The sequence below is a fragment of the Pseudorasbora parva genome, chromosome 3, assembly GCF_024679245.1.
Source record: "Pseudorasbora parva isolate DD20220531a chromosome 3, ASM2467924v1, whole genome shotgun sequence".
NCBI classification, from domain to species: domain Eukaryota; kingdom Metazoa; phylum Chordata; class Actinopteri; order Cypriniformes; family Gobionidae; genus Pseudorasbora; species Pseudorasbora parva.
Window position 1 is genome coordinate 38,631,279 of NC_090174.1, and position 20,057 is coordinate 38,651,335.

General features: G+C 39.5%; 2 protein-coding genes across 2 annotated transcripts in view; one reads left to right on the top strand and one right to left on the bottom strand.

The window, feature by feature from the left end:
- The window catches only part of ungb (uracil DNA glycosylase b), a 39,161-nt gene that overhangs the window by 17,983 nt on the left and 1,121 nt on the right, over nt 1-20,057 (bottom strand). The window lies entirely within an intron of this gene.
- On the top strand, nt 2,436-18,581 carry ssh1b (slingshot protein phosphatase 1b). The gene is made up of 15 exons (XM_067438743.1): nt 2,436-3,065; nt 5,343-5,380; nt 5,490-5,590; nt 6,239-6,303; nt 6,388-6,509; nt 6,599-6,667; nt 10,214-10,279; nt 10,470-10,664; nt 10,830-10,923; nt 11,012-11,140; nt 12,506-12,552; nt 12,648-12,794; nt 12,934-13,134; nt 13,600-14,224; nt 14,408-18,581. Exons 1-15 carry the CDS (start codon nt 2,994-2,996, stop codon nt 15,350-15,352), a joined length of 2,916 nt encoding a protein of 971 aa, XP_067294844.1. The 5' UTR covers nt 2,436-2,993; the 3' UTR covers nt 15,353-18,581.

Below are 20,057 nucleotides of genomic sequence, written 5' to 3' on the forward strand. Positions count from 1 at the left end.
CACTGTATTAAGGAGAGGATGACTGGGGCCATGTATTGCGAGATTTTGGGGAACAACCTCCTTCCCTCAGTTAGAGCATTGAAGAAGGGTCAAGGCTGGGTCTTCCAACATGACAATGATTGAAGCACACAGCCAGGATAACCAAGGAGTGGCTCTGTAAGAAGCATATCAAGGTTCTGACGTGGCCTAGCCAAGCTCCAGACCTAAACCCAATAGAGAATCTTTGGAGGGAGCTCAAACTCCGTGTTTCTCGCTACAGGCCAGAAACCTGACTGATCTAGAGAAGATCTGTGTGAAGGAGTGGGCCAAAATCCCTCCTGCAGTGTGTGCAAACCTGGTGAAAAACTACAGGAAACGTTTGACCTCTGTAATTGCAAACAAAGGCTACTGTACCAAATATTAACATTGATTTTCTCAGGTGTTCAAATACTTATTTGCAGCTGTATCATACAAATAAATAGTTTTAAAAAATTAAACATTTTGATTTTTATTTTTTTTAGATTATGTCTCTCACAGTGCACATGCACCTATACGATGACAATTTTAGACCCCTCCATGATTTCTAAGTGGGAGAACTTGCAAAATAGCAGGGTGTTCAAATACTTATTTTCTTCACTGAATGTATTTGTGTGTGTGTGTGAGTGTGTGTGTGTGTGTGTGTGTGTGTGTGTGTGTGTGTGTGTGTGTGTGTGTGTGTGTGTGTGTGTGTGTGTGTGTGTGTGTGTGTGTGTGTGTGTGTGTATACAGGTCCTTCTCAAAAAATTAGCATATTGTGATAAAGTGCATTATTTTCCATAATGTAATGATAAAAATTAAACTTTCATATATTTTAGATTCACTGCACACCAACTGAAATATTTCAGGTCTTTTATTGTTTTAATACTGATGATTTTGGCATACAGCTCATGAAAACCCCAAATCCCTGTCTCAAAAAATTAGCATATCATGAAAAGGTTCTCTAAACAAGCTATTAACCTAATCTTCTGAATCAACTAATTAACTCTAAACTGGGTAAGACGGCCGACCTGACTGCTGTCCAGAAGGCCATCATTGACACCCTCAAGCGAGAGGGTAAGACACAGAAAGAAATTTCTGAACGAATAGGCAGTTCCCAGAGTGCTGTATCAAGGCACCTCAGTGGGAAGTCTGTGGGAAGGAAAAAATGGGGCAAAAAACGCTGCACAACGAGAAGAGGTGACCGGACCCTGAGGAAGATTGGGGAGAAGGACCGATTCCAGACCTTGGGGGACCTGCGGAAGCAGTGGACTGAGTCTGGAGTAGAAACATCCAGAGCCACCGTGCACAGGCGTGTGCAGGAAATGGGCTACAGGTGCCGCATTCCCCAGGTCAAGCCACTTTTGGGCCACAGAGAAGCAGCACTGGACTGTTGCTCAGTGGTCCAAAATACTTTTTTCGGATGAAAGCAAATTTTGCATGTCATTCGGAAATCAAGGTGCCAGAGTCTGGAGGAAGACTGGGGAGAAGGAAATGCCAAAATACCTGAAGTCCAGTGTCAAGTACCCACAGTCAGTGATGGTCTGGGGTGCCATGTCAGCTGCTGGTGTTGGTCCACTGTGTTTTATCAAGGGCAGGGTCAATGCAGCTAGCTATCAGGAGATTTTGGAGCACTTCATGCTTCCATCTGCTGAAAAGCCTTATGGAGATGAAGATTTGGTTTTTCAGCACGACCTGGCACCTGCTCACAGTGCCAAAACCACTGGTAAATGGTTTACTGACCATGGTATTACTGTGCTCAATTGGCCTGCCAACTCTCCTGACCTGAACCCCATTGAGAATCTGTGGGATATTGTGAAGAGAAAGTTGAGAGACGCAAGACCCAACACTCTGGATGAGTTTAAGGCCGCTATCGAAGCATCCTGGGCCTCCATAACACCTCAGCAGTGCCACAGGCTGATTGCCTCCATGCCACGCCGCATTGAAGCAGTCATTTCTGCAAAAGGTTTCCTGACCAGAAGGATTTGAAGGTTGACTTTTTTGTATTAAAAACACTTTTTTTTTTATTGGTCGGATGAAATATACAAATTTTTTGAGACATTTCCTCAATATTTAATTTTGTTTAAATTTTCTCCATACATCAATAGACAATTGTGAGAGCCATTAACCATGATTTACTTGCTGTATGACTGCAGGGGGAGGTATATTCTTGTTCTATAGAGAATTTGATTGGACAAACATTTGTGTAGTGCAGGATGAATCATCAATATTTGTTTAAATTTTTCTAGGATTATAAAACTAAAATTAGTAGCCTACTATAAAATAATACATTAATTGATTTTTCCCCCTGTCTACATTAGCATCCTGACAACATTTCAGCAAGCTAACAGACATGGACTAAAAGACACAAAACATTTTTTTTTCTTTTTTAAATTAGCCTATATTATTTAATTATAGCGAGGCGTTGAATTTGCATTCCAAACACGCACACACACAGTCAGCTTCATTTTTGGTTGCTGAACCATACAAATTTCTCTTCGTCATAGGGAGGAAGGAAAAATCTAGCTATCCAAGCATTACGTTAGTTTTGAGATGGTCTACATCATGAGGGCTCTAGTAGTATGTGGATGATTGGGTGTTGAGTCTGCATAGGATGCACTGTTGTCAGGGAGAAGTGCAAGTCACCTTCACGCGGTTGGCCCAGAAGCCCATATCTAACACAGACGATCACAGAACTACACCAACCACGGACGGCGGTGCCGAAAGAAGGTCCATTATGTCTGGCCACTAAATCAACGATCCAGCGGCGAAGATAGAGCACAGACCGTTGTTTATTGACATCGTTGGCGTGAATGAGAATTTGCAGAATCGCCGAGGTGGATGACAAAGCCGATGATGGGTTTATCGCTCCGCTAAATAGATTTAATGCGCCTCTGAATGCATTAACCCCGTCACTGGCGGGCGTAGAACAGGATATCTCGTGTCCTATTCGGACCGGAGCGCCTGTGAGGTTTCCCTGAACGCGTTGCAGCGCAGCCATGGCTCTGGTGACTCTGCAGCGCTCCCCTACACCCAGCGCCGCATCCTCAGCCAGCACCAACGCGGGGGAGGTGAGTGGAGGAAATGCCGGGATGCGTGTGTAAATAGCGCTTAAAACAGCTCATGTTAGCCGGGCCTTTTGCTCGGGGATAATTTTACATTTCTAATGATGTGCAAATGTGATAGGTAGCCTAGGCTACTACAAGAAGTCACCGAGTTCAGCCTGCTGTGTAGAAGAGCGCACGGTGAAGTTTTGACATTAGCGAGGTGTTTTCAGGCAGCGTGTAGGCTACGAGAGCGCGCGCGCGCGTGCATGATTGGGGATTAATTCGATTTTCCCAAACAAAACAAAGCATGCCAGAACCGAATGTTGGTTATATTGTTTAAATGGTAGTAAAAATGTAATCGGTTAAACTATCTGGTAACTATTTTGTCTTTAGTGGCCGTAGTAGGCGACATGGTGAAAACATTTCAATGTTTATCATTTTATCTTCAACGTAATCTAATTTTGGGATTAAAGTAGTAATAAACTTGCTGCCTTGTTTGATGTAATTGCGCATTCAGCAATATCACACATGTGTTTCAGAGCACTTTCTTAGCAGCATAGACTAGTAATATTTGATACTTTTTGCCAATGGAGCGTTGCGTTTGTGAACAAATCGTTCATTGAGTCGGATCTTTTTATGAATCAGAAAGCCTGCATGAACGATTCATTCACGAATCAGACTGAACAATTACGGACGGAATCGTTCTGAACCATAGGTTCTGAACTGAGATCATTCGGCCATGTGCAATTTGAAAATGAACTGGGAATAATCTAATACTTTGTGCATGTAAAGTTTGAATGATTTAGCGAAAAGTTACAAATAGTATTTACACAAAAGAATAAATGTTAGAAATAAAACATCTGTTTATGTTTACGACTGTGTGTGAGTTTTATTATCAGCACAGATGGAGTGGGTTTTATATGAAAAACAAATGAAAATTTAAACAAGTTTCAGTAATTGTATTGTGACTGCAAATTATATTTGAGTTACTTTGTTTAGCCTAAATATAATTTGTCTAAATTACTTAGCTAAATGGGTCCATCTGGCTAAACTAGTGCACATTTCAATAAACAGCCTTATTATAACATGGAATAGAAAAACCAGCAAAATTTGCTAACACAAGGCTTTATTGGGACACTTTAAAACATTTAATATGCCGCGGCTTGTCAGGGACCATGTGATGATGCAATTACACCATGACCTAATCAGAGATGGTCTTTATTAGCTGTGTTCGACTTGAAGTGATGCTGCGCAGACTGATCGGTGTATGACATCAAAGTACCGCGAGAGCTATTAGAATGCATGGAGCCGCCTGCCCTCAAATCGCTTTCGCGGTGCTTTGATGTCATATAAGATCAGATCATGATGCGCAGCAGCACTTCAAGTCGAACATACCTATTGGGCCTTCTGTTGTGCGACAGTCAGTCAGTGTTGGTGCAGTAAACTGAATCATACCTGTTGCGTAATTGCCTGTGACTTCCGGTGTAAACTAAAAATAGACCAATCCAAAATGAATGTTTAAGAGCAAACATGTTAAAGCTGATGAGCTGTCAATTCATTCAATGATAAGCTATTTCCTCACAAAAGCAGTTTATTCAGCATTGTGAAGCCTCTCCTCAATCTATATCCAAAAAAAGCGTCCTGTCTCATTCCCTGCGTAGCACAGTGTTAGCAGGCGTTATGCTCTTTTTTTCCAGCTACGGTTGCAGGCTTGCCTTCAAGTGCATTGGATCTAATAGAATAGCTGAATCATTTTTTGAATCAGTTATTTGAAACGAACTGTTCAAAAGAATCGAGCCTTCCTCTCACTGCTCCCAGTACACTCACTGCAATGATGTCATTGAATAAATACTCTGAGTCTGCCTGGTGACCAATCATTGGACCCAGAATATTGCCATGTTGTTCTCTTCACCCCCCCAACACACACACGCACGCACACACACAAATTTGCTGTTCACGCTTCTTAGAGACAGCCCACTAATGGGCTAGCTTACTATAGCATAAGCCTTCAATAAATGTCCATCCATTAAGCTTTCAGTTTTTATTGTGTTTATCACAAGTGTTTGTGTTTAACTTAAGTGTAAAACATTTCTCCGTACTATTTAAAGTCTTAAGTTTAGGACTTGCATTTCTGGATCCATCCCCTCAGACAGGCTTTTAATTGCTTTTTATGGCTCTTGTGTCTGTAAACCAGGATGAGAGACATTCAGAATTGGTTGATAATAAATAGAAAGTAATTTCATGTGGTATATTTTCTATCAGAGCCCTTTGTAATTACTCTTCTGCTGTTTTATTTGCCAGGATTTAGGCAGTGATGATGATCGAAAAGCAAACCTAAGGTCAGTTCTGTTTTTATTTATCATATTTAATCCATTCATCCTTTTTTAACTATGATAATTCATCTAAATTTTGGAGTGTGGTCTTAATTGTTTGTGTGGCCTATTTCAGCCTGAGTGAAAGTTTCTTCATGGTAAAAGGGGCAGCTCTGTTTTTACAGCAAGGGAGCAGTCCACAAGGGCCCAGAACACCCACCCATCATAAAAATGCAGGTAAACCGCAATAAGGTCATAAGTTACTAAACAATGTTTTGAACATCAGGGGTTGACCAATTTTTGGTGGGTTGGGGGGGGGGGGATATTTATTTAAATTCATTAATTTATTATAACTCAAAATGGAATTTTTTTACACATATTTTGCATACCTGAATGTTACTGATTGACATTTCTATTGTAAACTGTTGTCAAATATTAAATAAATGTTAAGCTACTTATATCCTCACCTCTTACCTCACACTTGTTTTACAACTGAAACGTCACAATGAAATTCATGTTTCTTGTTTCTATGAACAGTAAAAGCTGCCGTCTTTGATTTGATTGGCTGTCTCAATCATCCACTGAGGCAGGCCATCCTTAAAATGTAACTTTCAAAACATTTTGTCAATGTAACGAGAAACAGAGTTGGTGTATAATGGAGTGCAATTGGCAATTTGGCCAATTTAAGGCGACTTGCCCCCCTCATTGTCTATGATGGTTATTCCCCTGAACCACAACAGTAAAAGTGGATGTGACACATTAACAACTACTTTAATATTGTGGTGTTAGTGTTGTTGAAAATAGTGGTTTATCGCCCATAAGATAACATTATATATGTTATCTGAATTTTTTTCTTTTAATCGATTTTTTTTGTTTTTGTTAAAGGTGATCTACCACAGCACCTACAAGTAATGATAAACACCCTCCGTTCTGAGGATAGAATTAAATTAGTAAGTACACTATATCTAGTACAATTTAGGAATGGCTGCTGCTTTTAACGTGCATAAACCAATGTACACTGTCTCTATCAACAGGTTGTCAGGTTAGAAAGTGGATGGACGGACCATGTGCGGTACATGGTGGTCGTTTACACAAATGGACGTCAAGACACTGAAGAAACCATACTGCTTGGGATGGATTTCACTGATAAGGACAGGTAAGAATCTGGTTGTGCTAACTAACAGCCTTTCATACATTCATACCCACACTGATTGATTGACAAAAATGTTTGTTTGTTTGATGCAGTAAAAGTTGCTCTATTGGGATGACTCTTCCGCTTTGGAGTGATACCAAGATTCATTTGGATGGAGATGGGTAAATATCCTAGTTCACTTCCTGTAAGGCAAAGGTTCAATTCTACTTAAGGCTGGCGGTCTTGTCTCAGTGGCTCAATTATTTGGCTAGCAAAGTAGTATTAACAAAAAGAAAATGTATTATTTTTCCACTTATAATGTTAGTTGAGTTGTTTTTATTACTGTTTTCAACCTTTTCCTCTCCTTTGGAATTAAAAACCAATGCCGTATGCACTGTACTGTTAAAGTCAGCATGAAATTGACCCTATCTATTTTCACTGCGACTTTAAAACTCCTGTGTTGAAATGTATTTGTCTGATATCAGTAAGTTGAAGGTATATGGGACAAACGTTTTATTTTTATTTTTAACTCACACATACCATACACGTGGGGCCTGTACCATGAAGCCGGTTCAGCTGGCTAGCCAGATTTGTTTAAAGGGATCCCATGGTGTTGAGACTTGTATGGCTTAATATAACATAAATGATGTCTCTTACTGAATTATGTAGTAGAAAACCCATGAAAGATCTACGTTATTTTAAAAATCGATTTTATATTTGGACCATGGGCGGCGCCATTTTGTTTGCGTTCTAGGTTGATGACGTAGAGTGGTTGAACTCCTCAATCAGCTGGCATTACCCGTAGCTATTTTTACCACAACGCAACTCGAAAATTGTTTCAGAGTTAAACAAAACCAATGAATTCCTTTGTAATTATACTTAAAACACACTCAAACATACATGTGCACACAAACTCACCTACACAAGTCACAAACAGATCGGCGGGCGCGCACACGACAGGCTCTGTCTCAATCGAGATGTTGGGCTGCTCAGTCTCCACGACAGGGGCTGAATCTGAAATCGACCCTATACCCTTAAATAGGGCATTATTTGAAGGGACGGACATTTGTAGTGTTGTCCGACACCATAGTGGACATGTTCGAGTGCAGTCATTCAGTCTCACGTTCACCGCAATAACGAGTGTACAGCCGATTTACAAACAGCTGTCCGACTTCACGCACTCAAACATACATGTGCACACAAACTCTCTCTCTCACACAGACTCACACACACCCCAACAGATCGGCGCGAACACAGCAACACACACACACACCAACAGATCGGCGCGAACACACACACAGCCCAACAGATCGGCGCGAACACACACACACACGCACGCACTGCGCGCGCATACATAACCCTCAATCTATTCCCTTGTTGATATCCTGTTCAACACATCCTGTTCCCCAGATAGACTGTTGATAGTAGATTAACTATAATGCCTAATGTGACCAGCAGAGGGAAATATCTAGGTAGGACGATGGGATAAAGTAACGTGAGGAAGAGAGGCAGGATGTTTTGGTGATGATGCATGCGATTGAGACAGAGCAGTCAGGTGTGTGTGTGCGCGCCCGCCGATCTGTTTGTGACTTGTGTAGGTGAGTTTGTGTGCACATGTTTGAGTGTGTTTTAAGTACAATTACAAAGCAATTCATTTGTTTTGTTTAACTCTGAAACAATTTTCGAGTTGCGTTGTGGTAAAAATAGCAACGGGTAACGCCAGCTGATTGAGGAGTTCAACCACTCTACGTCATCAACCTAGAACGCAAACAAAATGGCGCCGCCCATGGTCCAAATATAAAATCGATTTTTTAAATAACGTAGATCTTTCATGGGTTTTCTACCACATAATTCAGTAAGAGACATCATTTATGTTATATTAAGCCATACAAGTCTCAACACCATGGGATCCCTTTAAGCTTAGTTTGTTCCAATCCTGGGTTTTAGGTACCATTAAAGTAGTTTGGCTTTTAGCTGTGTTCATCGCCATAGTAACTTACGCTCCACAGCGAACCTGCTCTGGGGCAGGTTACGTTCTGGATAAGAGATCTCAATCTGAAATTGGACCAATCAGCTGTGAGTAAAATTACACACCTCTGATGCAATAAAGTCACTCCCCCGTTTCTACTCCAAATTAAAGGTCACTACATAGCAAAATGGTTTTTAAAAACTAAAGCATCTGGCTTTTAACAATGCTTTGTTTATACAAAATAATAATTTTGAATGATTTAGATATAATTTATGTAATTATTATACCTTTAAGCAATTACACATTTATCGTTTTAGTAAATCAATCATTAATAGGCACTTTGTTAAAATTAATACATAAGTCATATAAATAACATCACCTGAATAAAGTCATATGAATAAGCTTTAAAATCAATAAATACAACTAGCCTATTAAAAAAAAAGAAACTTACTGAGCTTAAATGTTCAATTTTCTCTATATCAACTAAACTAACTTCATAACTTTTACTTGGATTGATGTATACTATTTTTTCTTTAAGTTGTACTCATTCATAGACAGGTTTTCTTCTTGCTGTGTATTTTTTTAAATTTTTTATTCTTAATATTTTTCAATCATGCAATATTCTGCAGAAGAGAGAAATTAATCTCACTGATTGTCTCGCGAGAAGCTAATCTCAGTTCCACAACGTGTGATTGGCTGTTCACTACTGATGTCACAGCTAAACTCCTGAACTCAGGATCAAAGCCTGGGTTGACAAAGAAAGCTGATGATAAGCATCATGGGACCAACAAAGCCTTAATACAATGGTTTGGTTTTGTCAACTCGAAACTAATCCTGTAACCCTGAGTTTGTTAAACTACCATCATGGTACAGGCCCCAGGGCTATTCAAATCTTACCCTAGAGAGAATGCGGTGTAGAGTTAAGCTCCAACCCTGATCAAACACACCCACCTGTGATTTTCTAATGATCTTGAAGACATTGATTAGCAAGTTCAGGTGTGTTTGATTAGGGTTGGAGCTAAACTCTGCACCGCATTGGCCCTCCAGGGTAAGATTTGAATAGCCCTGCCATACACATTAAATAAACTGGATTTGCCATCAGTCATCCTGTTTATTTTTGGTCAGTTGAAATAACCATATATGTGACCCTGGACCACAAAACCTGTCATAAATCGGTCACGTATATTTGTGGCAATAGCCAACAATACATTGTATTGGTTGAAATTATCTATTTTTCTTTTATGCCAAAATCATTAGGTTATTAAGTAATTATCAGGTTCCATGAAGATATTTTGTAAATAGTCTACCATAAATACATCAAATATATATTATTATTAGTAATATGTGTTGCTAAGGACTTCATTTGGACCACTTTAAATTTCTCAATATTTCGGGGGTTTTTTTATGGACCCTCAGATTCTGATTTTCAAATAGTTGTATCTCAGCCAAATATTGTCATATCCTAACAAACCATTCATCAATTTATTCAGCTTTTATATGATGTATAAATCTCAGTTTAAAAAAAATAACTCTTATTACTGGTTTTGTGGTCCAGGGTCATATAATGTTATATGTATGGAGAATGACCTCTACAGGTTCAGTATGAAATAACATGTAGAGAGAATTTTCCACTGGTTGGTGATGTCAAATTCTTCCACTGACCAACCTGTGAAAGCAGCATTATTCTATTTCTGTATAATCACAATTGATACCATAGCGGAAAATGTACACGCTTCAACTCCTCTATCTTTTCTCCCAGAGGTTTCAGTGTGAGCACAGCAGGAAGAATGCATGTTTTTAAGCCTGTGTCAGTCCAGGCCATGTGGTACGTTGGCTCGATTTTTATTTGTTTTATGCTGCAAAGAGATTTCAAAGTTAAATATACAAACTATCACAGATCCTCTTATAGTGTGTGTTTACAATGTGTTTTGTATTTTTATTTTCCATTGACATTTTAACAGTGTGTTAGCACACACTTCTTGACTTGATTATATTTGACTTATTGTATATTATAGGTCTGCCCTCCAGATGTTGCACAAGGCATGTGAGGTGTCCCGCAGATACAACTATTTCCCTGGAGGGATGGCCCTTACGTGGGTTGGCTATTATGAGAGCTGTATCTCTTCAGAGCAAAGCTGTATCAATGAGTGGAATGCCATGACAGACCTGGAGACCACCCGGCCTGACTCCCCAGTCATGTTTTCGGATCAGTGAGTTATATGTCATTGGATATAAAAAGAACTATGATAAATCTTCAAAGCTACATAAATGCAACAACTGATTGATAAACTGATTATAAGATTGAATACTCGGATATGGGACTAAAATCTTAATTAATTAGCATATATTAACATTGCTTTTGATGTCATAAACAGGCCCACAGAGAGAGAGAGAACAGAGTGTATGATCAAAGCCAAACTCCGAAACATAATGATGTTTCAGGACCTGGAAAATATTACTTCTAAGGAGGTATATGTAATGAGGTTTTTATGACATGGTTAACATGAATGCATCAGCTATGGAAGGAGCATTAAATTGAATCCTTTCACTTCTGTAGATCCGAAATGAGCTGGAACAACATATGAGCTGCAACCTGAGGGAGTATAAAGAGTTTATTGACAATGAAATGCTGCTTATCCTCGGCCAGATGGACAAGGCTACGCTCATATTTGACCATCTGTACCTGGTAAAGTATCTTCCAAGATTTCTCTGCCACGCTTGATTCTTGTTTGCTTAAGATGTTAGCTTGCCTAAAAAGCAGAGCGCAAACTGCTAGTTTACTGATCGGACTGGGGGGATTGCAACCTGCATTCACTGATACATTGCACTATTTTCTCAAACAATTGTGGATTGAAAATGTTTTGCCCCCCAAAACATTACAGATATAGCCAAATGTTAAGAATACGTTCACGCGCAAACAAACACACACAACAGCCTGCAGATAAGAATAACTGTCAAAAACAAAAAGGCTGCATTACAATTTTTATTTGTATTTTACTTTTTACTTTAAAATTCCTTCATTTGAATGCAGTATGTATTTACACCGAAATCAAAATTGTAGAACACATGCTCAAATTCATTCATGCTCGAACATTCTTTGTTGCATCTACTGAAAACATAAACCACATAAAGGGATAGTTCACCCAAAAATGAAAATTATCCCATGATTTACTCACCATTTAGCCATCCTAGGTGTATGACTTCCATCTTTCAGATGAACACAGAGTTATATTAGAAAATATCATTGCTCTTCTAAGCTTTATAATGGACTCCCATGTGTGTCCATGAATGTCCTGTCCTGATTTTGAAGTCCAAAAAAGTGCATCCATTCATCATTAAATGAATCCATACAACTCAAGGGGGTTAATAAATGCCTTCTGAAGCAAAGCGATGGGTTTTTGTTTAACTTTATAGACTAAAATAACTAGCTTCTGGCAGACGGCCTACACAAGTAATTTTGTGCCTAAACAGTAAAAACCCCTGACGCAATGTAGGAGTAGAGTAAGCTTTGACGCCTCTTGCGCTTCAAACAAAGCTCTTCTCCTCTTCTCTTATATCGAAATTCTCGTTTTAGACTTCTAATTCATGACCGGTGTTTTGTTTTGCCCTATGCTATTCGTCAATATGTCATGTGTACGGCAGTCTGTCGGAAGCAAGCTATTTTAATTTATAACGTTTTAAGTATGGATATTTTTCTCACAAAAATGCATCGCTTCGTTTCAGAAGGCCTTTATTAAACCCCCAGAAACCGTGTGGAGCACTTTTATGATGGATTGATGCACTTTTTGGGCTTCAAAATCTCGACCTCCATTCACTGCCATCATAAAACTTAAAAAAGCAAGGACATTTTTTAAAATAAAACTCTGATTGTATTCATCTGAAAGAAGAAAGTCATATATATACATCAAGGATGAGTAAATCATAGGGTAATTTTAATTTTTGGATGAACTATAGTTTACAACAAAGTTTACAACAAAATGAAGGCTATCGACAGGAGCTTTAAGCCTCTAGAAGCTAATAAAGATGTTGTTGTACACGCCATTCATTTCAGGGCTCAGAATGGAACGCATCCAACTTGGAGGAGCTTCAAGACTCTGGGTTAGTTCTGATATATATCGACCTACTGTGCATCTATTTGTCTATTTAACACAAATCTGCAGTACACAGTCTAACGTCAGTTTATTTTTATGCAGGGTGGGGTATATCCTCAATGTCACAAGAGAGATTGACAACTTTTTCCCAGGTACCTTTTGTTATTGTAATGTCCGTGTTTATGATGATGAGACTACAGATCTGATGGCGCACTGGAACGAAACCTACAACTTCATAGTTAGAGCCAAGTGAGTAACTTTTCATGGTTAAGATGATGTTGGAAAAATGTGTTTTTGTTCCTGTCATGTGCTGTTTCACTCAATAAAGAACCCATATTTTTTAGCCAAAAGCTTTTTTGACTTGGATGCCTGTATTTCTTCCATATAGGAAAAACAACTCTAAATGCCTAGTACATTGCAAGATGGGAGTGAGTCGCTCCGCATCCACCGTCATTGCTTATGCTATGAAGGAGTATGGATGGTCACTTGAAAAGGCATACAGTTTTGTCAAACAGAAGAGGAATATAGCACAACCCAATTCAGCTTTTATGAAACAACTGGCTGAGTACGAGGGGATTTTAGATGCCAGGTGGGAAAAGCCAAGATAATGAGACGCATGTTCTTTAAAAAAAAAGATTTTTTTTGCATTTGCATTTACATTTATTTATTAATTTAGCATACTAATTTTATTCAGAGCATCTTACTTTTTTAATATGTATGTTTGTTAATTATTGCCAATGTGAATAATGTGAAAAAGACCAGCTTTAGAACAACATGAATTTCCATGCTGATCAAAGCTGGTTCATTACGGTTTTGTTACTGGTGAAGCCAGTCAACCAGCATGATCTTACTAGTCAAAGCTAATTTGAACAACAAAGACTTGTTAGTTAATTAGCCTGGTGGAGATACAAACATCCTAAATAGTTACTGGTGACCACATAGTCTTTTAAACATGAAATAAAAGGACCAAACCTTTAGCTTTTTTTCTGTGATTGTATTTTCTCTTTTCACACTATCAAGAGGTGACTGCTACCTTTGTTTTCTGTCATTGTAGCAAGCAGAGACACAACAAACTCTGGCAAGCAGAAGGTGATGAGTATTCGCTGGAGGGTCTTCAGGCTTCAGCTGCCAGTGGTGACCAGACTCCTCAATTTTCATCACTGCACCCCGATCAGGAGACGGCTTGGGGACAAGGAGGAGCGAGTGCTTCCCCCTGCTGTGGAGAAGAGCCGACAGACCATCTCAATTACAACTACTACTTCCGGCGACTCTCAGACACTGCTCTGGACAGTGAACCCTCCACGCCAGTTCGAGGTCCTCCCCTTTTAGGCATGGAACGAGTCTTTATTGAGATTGAGGACGTGGAGAGGGATGCATTGTTGGACGATGAGGGTTTCCCTATGGCTCACTTGGCCCTTCCTGGGGAAGGCACGGCAGCCCAGACCTGCGGTCGACTGGAGCCCTTGGAGGACATGCGCTTGCGGCTGGAGTTCAGCACGGTGGAGGAGGAGGATGAGGAGGAAGCACAAAAGGAGGAGGCAGAGATGGCTGCCTTAGCTCGTGGTGAGGAGACGCAGAGGGATGACGGGAGCCTGGCTAACTCGAACCGCTTTAACAACGAGAACGCCAACAACAGCAACAGGCTGGCCGGGAAACGCAGCTGCCCTTCTGGCTTTGACGTGAGTATGACGTCTTAGCTGTAGCGGCAGCTCTCCTGGCTTGTATGCAAGCTTATAGCTCAAAGAGCTCTTTTCTGTGAATCCATCCTAAACGCTTTACTTTCTCTAAAGCATCCCGTACTCTTACACCTTTGAAAAACCTAACCATGCATTCTCCCTGCCTGTGTGTATTCATCGGTTTAGGACAGTGCTAGCATTGGAAACCCCTACAAAGTGAAGCCCTCATATCAGTCGTGCCGAGACTGCCTGCGCCTGCCCAGTGGCCGCCGCTGCGAACGTCGCACCCATCGCCTTAACCTGCCACGTCATGCTGGCCTTCCCAGTATCTCCATCCAGGCCCCTGGAGAACACAAATTCAGTCCCGCCTCCGCCAATAAGGTGCCTCCTCCTGGCCCTCTGCATCACATGAGCAGCGGGCACTGCCAGTGCATTCGTTGCTCCAGTCGGGTCAACTCGGACACTTACCTCAAGCAACCAAGCTGCGAAGACCTTCCTCAGGATTTGCGTTATTCCTTGGAGACTGAGGATAAAATGGAGGGGGAAGACGAGGGGAGCAAGGGGAGCAATCCTATGACCAATTTCACTCTCCTGAGGCTCAGTCTGGGTGGTGAGAGGCCTATGGCGGAGCTCAGTCAGGGGGCCTACCTGGAGACACAGCTGGTGCACCATAGACTGGAGCAACTGTCCGGTCCTCAGTCGGAACAGATGGACTTGAGTGTAGAGGACACTGCCACAGAGGACATGGAAGTGGATGAGGGGAACGTTTCCAATTCACACCCTGGCTCCAGTGAATTCCAGCAAACTCTTGCACCGGGCTTGTCCCTGACGCGCAGCTCCAGCAGCGACAGTCTCCAGAGAATTCGGAGAGGCCAGCCGGGCTTGGTACGCCAGCGAGCCCAAGAGATTGAGACCCGCATGCGGCTCGCCGGACTGACCGTGTCCTCCCAACTTAAAAGGTCTAATTCGCTTGCCAAGCTAGGTGACTTGGCCATTTCCACAGAGGATCTCACGCTCTCCGCCACAGTCTCAATTGACTATGAGGAGCAAGAGCCTTCTCTTTGCTTGGAAACCTCTTGCTCTCCTAAGCTCTCTTTAACTCCGACTGTGTTGCAGAGTTTGAAAAGCTGACTCAAAGATGTCAGAACTGCTTTCTCAGTGAATGGGACTGCTCCAGTCCTACAGCCATCGAAAGCAACCATGGAGGCTGATGCTGCAAGACACCTCATGAGAACAATCAGGCCAGGCTTGGACGTCCTTCCAGCAGCCCTTTACATAACTGCACTGCGTTCTTCATGTGTCTGTCTGCTTTAACTAAGATATATATATTAAAGCATGCTCTGGCTTGGACCTTCATTACCGGCTTTGTTGATATCGCATTTCTTTGTCTTGCCAAAGGAAGCCCAACCATTATGATTTTACTGTGTGGCCCATCTATAGGCGGCATAATCAAGACCTGGGTTAAATTAGCAATGGTTTTAATTTAATATTTATTCAAATATTTGTTTGATATCTATCATTTAAAATTGTTTGGACTTTTAAAGCCCATTTTAACAACACCAATGACATTTAGCCCCTTTGTTCACCAGCAAATTTATGTGCTATTGCAGATAAACCAATCATGTAGTTAAGATGTTTCGGTGAGAAAAATACGCAGTTTATCTAATTTAGATAATTGTCACAAACCATAAAAGAGCACATAAAGAAATAAATTAGGATGATGTTATGGAAAAACGAATCAGGGCGTGTGATAGTTACTAATGATAATAGAACATTTCAAGATGCATAACATTTAAGCTATGGCTTTATAAAAACTTTTAGTGGGGACTTTTTTGTTCACTTTAAGTTTAGCCGTAGTTCCACAAATCTTTGTGAAAAGATTTTCATTAAAATGTCACACCACAAAAATTATTTCAGACTAAAGTTTATTCTGTAATGTATGATTATGTCACTGCGTCATTCCAACCTGGTAGTTACTTGAATCCTTAAATGTTGCCATTTGCAAAAATGACATCAACAAAGCCACATAATTATTGTCTATTTCCAGAGAAAAATGCAACATGAATGTCGTTGACTATTTGTCTTACAATTCTCTAATTTGCTTCTCAGCTGGTGTTTATCCGATCAGCTACATCTGAAATGTGCTACTAGAGCATAGCTCCTGTTATGTAATTTAGCTTAAGCTGTTTATTGTACAAATTGTAGCCTGTGATGTGCAAAAAGGCTTTAGCAGCAACACATTAGTACAAAACAGTCTTCAAGTTGATCAGAGGATGTTCAAATGTTTCACTATCGTCCTTTAAAAGGTCCTTTTAAAGTGTCTCCTATACGAAATGACATCATGGCATCTGATAATGACAGTCATGTACATTAAGTATTAACAGGTACAAGCAGTGTGTTATCTTCTGATATTGTGGCCATACGACTTACTACCATGATGGTGTCTGATATGTGTAAAAGAACACAAAGTTTGATTAGTGCTCTGGGATAACTAGTAAGTTTGCAAGTTTTGGTTAAACGTAACCATTTCGTTTTTCATATATATGTAATTTAATATTTAATGTTATTGGTCTTTATGTTGTCTATTAAGCTTTTTTTTGTTTTTCTCTTGTTTTGGGAAAAGAAATTAAATATGCAAAGTGGCCTGTGCAATAAGTGTAAGCAAGAATTTGAAGAGAATCTTTTATTTATACAATAACAAGAAAAGTAGCTAGTTTTCATGTTGAATGAAAATGAGATGCGAAAGAAAAGCACCTTGAGTGAAAGCTTTTTTCCAATATGGTCCACATGGACTCAGTCACTGCTGTATGAAACTATGTTCTGGCTTTTATTTTAAAAACTTGAGACCTGTTTCATTTTGCTTTTGTAAATTGTCAGTTATTTGGAACTTAGTATTGGTTTTTTATTATGTTTATTTTTTCCACCCATATTTTAAAAATACATATAATATGAGGACTTTCCATTTCAAACTGGATAGTTTTGGTGAGGTATTTCTGCAAATCCAAACTGTTACGATTGCCAAAAAAGATGGCCTCCCAAAAAGACTAATGCTGTTTTGTTTTCCGCTCATGGCTTGTCGTACCTCCTCCTCCCAGCTGCTGCTAATTTGAGTGCTAGATTTTTAGTTTCTTCAGACATGCAAGTGCCTTACCTGTTGCCATTTGCAATCAAACGGTTCTTTGGTAAAAAATTCAACAAAAAAAACAACGCTTGTTTCACAGAGGTTTTGTCTTCACCTGGTTGCGGTCTTTATAGCGCAACGTTTATTTTGAACAAATGCATATTTGTGGCTTATTTTTGGGCTGTCTGTCTTTTTATTTTGATACTACATTTCACATTTGAATAGAAGAGACCAAAGTCATTTATTTATTGTCATGTTTTGACATGTTTGAACACACTAAGCGTACAATAAAATCAAATGGAGAAACTCTAAGATTGCCTTTAGCCCTAGATTAACAGTTCTTAAAAGTGACTGGGAACATGCATCAGATATTGTGCTTCATTTTGACCATTTTAAGTTGTGTTGCACTGTTTTATAATGTAATGTACAGATAATTATGGAAATAAATTGTTTATTGTCTGCGTCAGAAATGGACCAGTATTGCATTTATTTATAGCCTTGAGTTGCTCATAAGAGAACTATGTTGATAATTAATAAAATAAATGAATGTGCTGCACATAATAATTCATTTCTTAGTATGAGGACATTTTCTACAAAATGAAAGTAAAGTAAATCACACGTAAATGTAGAAAAAAGTGATGCTTTGTCTGATCTTTGAGTGCCTCACAGAAGCAACCCTTATTGAATTAGGCAAATGTGATTTTGACATCACAAGACCAGACACTGGAGCAGCCCAGAGACTGAGCTGGAGTCAGATAAACAGACTAAAATTAGTGTGTTTAGTGCAAATCCAAAGACACATCTGCATCGTTGGTGAGGATTTTTCTCTTTTTTTTTTAGGAATACATGAACACGGTGAGACAGCTGTATTGCTATTGCTTATGTTAAGTTATGTTACATCTGTATTTGCCAGTAATGTGGTTTCTGCTGTATTGTAAATCTCTGGGCAGGCATACATAAATGTAAATGTATGTCTGGAGGAGATTTATTCTAAAAAGTCATCTTTAAAAAAATGGAATGCTTTATAAACAGACTTTTTATGTTTTAAAAATACGTCTCTGTATTCATTGAACCTTGCTGTGACTTTGTTTGAATGCATTGAGTTCATTGTTTTGCATAGATAATAAGGACAATTGTTACTGATAGTTGTCATTTGAATAACGGTTGAGCAATTCCAATAAGTGTCGGACAACCAGTATAATTTATTTATCCATCTGCTCTCAAAAGTAATGCGTGGGTTGCTCAGGAAACGAACCAGGAATAATCAGAATACTATTTACTGAACACGGAAACGAACGAGCCTAAGAAGTAGGAAACACAACTGAATATAACCGTTACAACTTGAAACAAGCTATATCCAACCACAAACAATAACTCATTTTATTACTGTACGTGAAACTGTGCGTGTCGACATTACTTGAGCATTAAACGTGCTCAACCTGCAAATTCATTCACAAACTGTTTTGGGTATGGGGCGAAGCTAAAGGTAGAGTCTGGTTTTATGGATGGCCCTTCCCAGCTGCTCGGGATATTGCAAGCTGAGGCCATCAACCTCAAAATAACCTGCGTAGTGCCTGTGCAATGACACAACCATGATATAAGTTTGCCATTCATCCAGCAGCACAGCCTGTTGAGCGTTTACCTCTACAGCTGACATTCTCAGACAAAGTAAAGAGTCAACACAGAGCACTGGACCCTAAAAATATCCCATCATACTCAGGGACACAAATGAGATGACATTTCCTGATAATGTAGAGCCATATTTATTCATGTTTACATAGACAACCCTGCATTCATCAGCTGTGCAGCATACCGCGAACTATTCTAATGACGAATCTATTTAATATACTACTTTATGCTGTAACATGACATTATCCCATTTTTTTTTTAAGTAAAACATTTGTTTAGTTTTGAGGGCAGAGGACAAAGGACCTGCTTACGCCTTATCATATGCTTATATTTGGGAGACTATTTTAGACTATTCTTCCCATGAGACACATTGTGAAACTACAGCTGAGCATTATGGGTTATTTACTCTCAAATCACTCAGGCTGAGCAATATAATTTAAGAAGGTCAATTTAAGAAGGTTAATTAATTTCACTATATGTAGGCCTAACATATTTGAAATTCATTTTAATTGTAATGTATTAATTATTTAAAGGGTTCGTTCACCCAAAAATGAAAATGATGTCATTAATTACTTACCCTAATGTTGTGCGACACTCATAAGACTTTGTTGAAATCTGATGGCTCAGACAGGCCTTATTGACACCAATGTCATTTCCTCTCTTAAGACCCATAAAAGGCACTAGACGTTACAAAGCTATCTCACTGCAGTGATACAATCATTTTATGAAGCGACGAGAATAGTTTTTGTGCGCAAAAAAACAAAAAAAAACTAAATAGTGATGGGCCGACTTCAAAACAACGTTTTGAACGGTTATGAATCAACTTATTGATTCATGATTTGGATCATGTGCCAAACTGCTGAAATCACGTGACATTGGCGATCTGAATCATGAATCAATATGCTGATTCATAACTGTTCTAAACATTATTATGAAATTGGCCCATCACTAGCTATATAAGTCAATATTTCGGGGGGTTTTGCGCACAAAAACAATTCTCATCGCTTCATAAAATTATTGTAGAATCACTTTAGTAAGATGGGCTTTGTAATGACATCTTTAGTGCCTTTTATGGGTCTTGAGAGA